This window comes from Aplysia californica, unplaced genomic scaffold (genome assembly GCF_000002075.1).
Source record: "Aplysia californica isolate F4 #8 unplaced genomic scaffold, AplCal3.0 scaffold00554, whole genome shotgun sequence".
Lineage (NCBI taxonomy): Eukaryota > Metazoa > Mollusca > Gastropoda > Aplysiida > Aplysiidae > Aplysia > Aplysia californica.
Window position 1 is genome coordinate 378,097 of NW_004797824.1, and position 3,825 is coordinate 381,921.

Consider the following 3,825-nt stretch of genomic DNA (forward strand, 5'->3'; position numbering starts at 1 on the left):
TTGTGTCTACACCGTTGTGCAGTTCTATAGCGGAACTGGCTGGGTTGGGAGTCAAGTTAGCCAAGGCAATAGTTTTTGTGACGTCATATCACCCTTCGACTATAACATTAAAATTTCGATGAAAATCTCACAAATTATCAATTATTGTATTATTTAGATGAAAGACGCATAACTTATCATTTATTGCTAAGTATCAGTCTATAAATTTCATTGTCCAACGATCTGTCTTTTTGAATGCCATAGCTGATAACTTTATTTGCTAGCTGACAACAGGAAGAATAGTTATGTACAAATCAAAATTACAAGAACCTACTCTAGCTGTTATCGTGTACCGTAGTCTTTCACTCTGAGCACATGAGACAAACAGGTGGTTGAAGGCGCCATTCGTAGGTCCTGCTTCTTAACTTTCCCTATGCTCTTTCTGACTCTTTGTCTTACTCTTACTTTTTCTCATCCCTCGATGACAATTGGTCGCTTTTAAGGACAAGCGGGCTTCTAACCCAGATTTCGGGGGTTTCCAGAAACTTTGACCTCCACTAAAAGTGGACATTGCCCTACCTATATCTACCTTCAATTTTCTCAAATAAGGATAGTCTCCTTGTTCTTAAAAGCGACCAATTAAATATGACGATATGCTTCTCTTTACTCAAACTCAGACTCAAACCTGAGACGTTGAAGTAGCAAAGATGTTAAATTGGGGATCTTGCATATTAAATAACTCATATGAAACTGAACAGAAACTGGAACAACTCAAATGTTTTACATTTTAAAACAGAGACGTAAAGCTAAATTAGAACTATTTATTGCCCTTATCTGTCCTCTTCCTCCTTATTCTGTGTCAGTTACTCCCTAGTAACACCTCTAATTTTCAGCACTTCTATGACCTTACCGTGTTGCAGGTGCCGTAAAACTCTACTAAGAACTAAAATAGAACTAAAAACTTACTGCAACTTTTCTCATGATCCTGGTGGTCCTGCTGCTGGCAGCGTTGTCCGCAGTAGCCCGCCCATAGACAGTGGGAACAGGGGAGCATCACACCTCTTTTCCCACAACACACGCAGACTTTGTTTGTGATTTCTTCCCCCGTGAATTCAACCATTTTTGTTTGTTTTCTTTTCTTTTCTTCCCGTTTGAATTCTTTCCCTTTGTTTCCTTTCCTTCCTTCGTCCACGTAATGACCTTTTCGCATGTCAATCGGCTGCTCGTCCAAACTGTCTCCTCCTTCTTCTGCCCCTACAGGTCCGCCCGCTGTGTCGGTCTTCCTCTCATTCTCCTGCCTTTTCCCTACAACTATTCGTTTTTGTCGTTCTCTTCTTTCTCTTGCGAAGTGGAGCGCGTCGAGTTTGGCGCCAAGGACAGCGAGATCTTCCTGAACGCCTGGACCCCTTGTAGCAGTGATGACCTTTCTTGGAGCCCACCTCTTGTGTTGTACCCATCTCCTGTCCCCGAATGGTGGAGAAAGACATGGAGAGGCCATAATATCTACCTCATCTTTACGGTGATCGATTTCACTTTTGCGGTAAACAGTTTTTCCAAACTTTCTTTCTATCTCCTCTTCTTCGTCATATCTGTCTTCACCATAAACATCGGAATAAGTAATTTTGGTGTTTTCTCTCGAACTTTCTAGGCCTGAACCTTTTCGCGGTGTTTCACTAGTTACCTCGTACTCGGCCAATTCTTCAAGAGACTCCACACACTCATTTGCTCTCGAGCATTCTGCACCTGAATCTTTTCTCAGCGTTTCATTATTTACCCCTTCCTCGGTCATAATATTTGCGGCAAAGTCGACACTTTCTTTTTCTCCCGAAAATTCTGCTCTTGAATCTTTTTTCGTTGTTTCACTGTATACTTCATTCTCGGTCATGTCTTTGAGAAAGTCGATGCACTCATTTTCTCTCCAACATTCTGCTCCTGAATCATTTTTCATTGTTCCACTGTTTGCTTTTTTCGTGGCAATTTCTTTTAGAATGTCGACCCATTCATTTTCTATTGAACATTCTGCTCCTAAATCATCTCTCATTCTTCCACTGTTTGCTTCATTATTGGCCATTTCTTCTGGAAAGTCGACCAACTCATTTCCTCTCGAACATTCTGCTCCTGAATCATTTTTCATTGTTCCACTTGTTACTTTTTTCGTGGCAATTTCTTTTAGAATGTCGACCAATTCATTTTCTATTGAACATTCTGCTCCTAAATCATATCTCATTGTTCCACTGTTTGCTTCATTATTGGCTATTTCTTCTGGAAAGTCGACGCACTCATTTTCTCTCGAACATTCCGTGCCTGAGTCTTTTCTCTTTGTTTCACTTTCCGCCCAACACTCCGTCATTTTGCCGGATGAGCTGGATGAGCTGTCATCATTAACAACCACATAACTAGCTCCTCCAGAACTCGCTCTTCTTAAACAAGTGTTCTCAGAGGCAGGTTCTTCTACAGGAGCATGTCGCGTGGTCACCTTTTTATGGTGACGCTTCTTTCGACCCTTTTTCTTGGAGCCCATTTCAGCAGTTATGCAGCTGATGCAGGTGCTTCTAGAAAGAGAAACAGAATCACAAGACAGGCAGGTGAAAACAACGGCTATCGAGTTGTGTCAGTAAAGTGCGTATTCAGACTAAAGACCTGCATTCGTCCGTCCGTCCGTCCGTCCGTCCGTCCGTCCGTCCGTCCGTCCGTCCGTCCGTCCGTCCGTCCGTCCGTCCGTCCGTCCGTCCGTCCGTCCGTCCGTCTGTCTGTCTGTCTGTCTGTCTGTCTGTCTGTCTGTCTGTCTGTCTGTCTGTCTGTCTGTCTGTCTGTCTGTCTGTGTTCATACTACACAAGGTGTCCGTTTGTTCGGGTGTATATTTCGCCAGGGATCACATAACTGGTCTATTTCTTTGTATTATCTCTGGAATGGACATAGTTAAGAGCGTGTGAATGAACCGTTAAGAGCGTGTGAATGAACCGTTGAGAGCAAACCGATTGCTCAGTGTAATGGCTCATTTGGATTGGATCGGATCGGATCGGATCGGGTTGGGTCGGGTCGGGTCGGTTTGCTTGTCAGATTGAGGGCGCAAAGCAACTATCATGGCACAAGCCGATAGTGCCCGACTAGTCGCCTCAAAAACATTTCGCGTTTGTTTTCAGGCGACGAGTCGGGCGTCGACCCTCCCCCATCCGACACTTGATATAAGGCTCCTATGTCACTTTTCAAAATGGCGACGGCGAGATCCTACACTAGGCCAAAGCAGGCGAAACGTTGTCTTCCACATCCGGTATATGTGGGCTAAGAATTTATTCGAGAATTTCAAGAAGAATCGCTTCTTGTGGTTGTTATCAGAGAGTGTACACTGCCGTACAAGTTTATCACTCCTATATTTGTGAAGTAACCCCCTGAAAAGCAACCAAAATACAGAAAACATAGATCTAGATCTAGATCTAGGTGTTGACTGTCATACTTCAGCTCATTAGGTACCAATTAAAGTATTGGTTGGAATTAGTTATAAATATATTCGGAACTGCACCCCCCCTCTTTTCCCAACCTCTCCGGGGATCTCAAAGCTTAAATAACACAGATAAAAGTTGACTCGAGACCTTAATTGGAGCAATAAAGATAACTCCCCCCGCCCGCCCCAACCACTCCGCATTCAGGAATACACACAGACAGACAGACAGACAGACAGACAGACAGACACACACACACACACACATACACACATACACACATACACACAGATTCACAGACAGACAAACATACACACACGCATACTCACACATACATACTCATACACACACCCTCATCCAAATGAATACACAAACATGCACGAGCAAACACATGTATACACACAC

At 43.5% G+C, this 3,825-nt stretch overlaps 1 protein-coding gene across 2 annotated transcripts in view; it reads right to left on the reverse strand.

Annotated features, from left to right (window-relative positions):
- LOC101858663 overlaps window positions 1-3,825 on the reverse strand; it is an 11,128-nt gene that overhangs the window by 6,629 nt on the left and 674 nt on the right. For both annotated transcript variants that reach the window (XM_005106743.3, XM_005106742.3), the window contains exon 2: window positions 946-2,531. In XM_005106743.3, coding sequence (XP_005106800.1) covers window positions 946-2,500 — 1,555 coding nt within the window. In that variant the 5' untranslated portion in view covers window positions 2,501-2,531. The remainder of the gene's footprint in view (window positions 1-945; window positions 2,532-3,825) is intronic.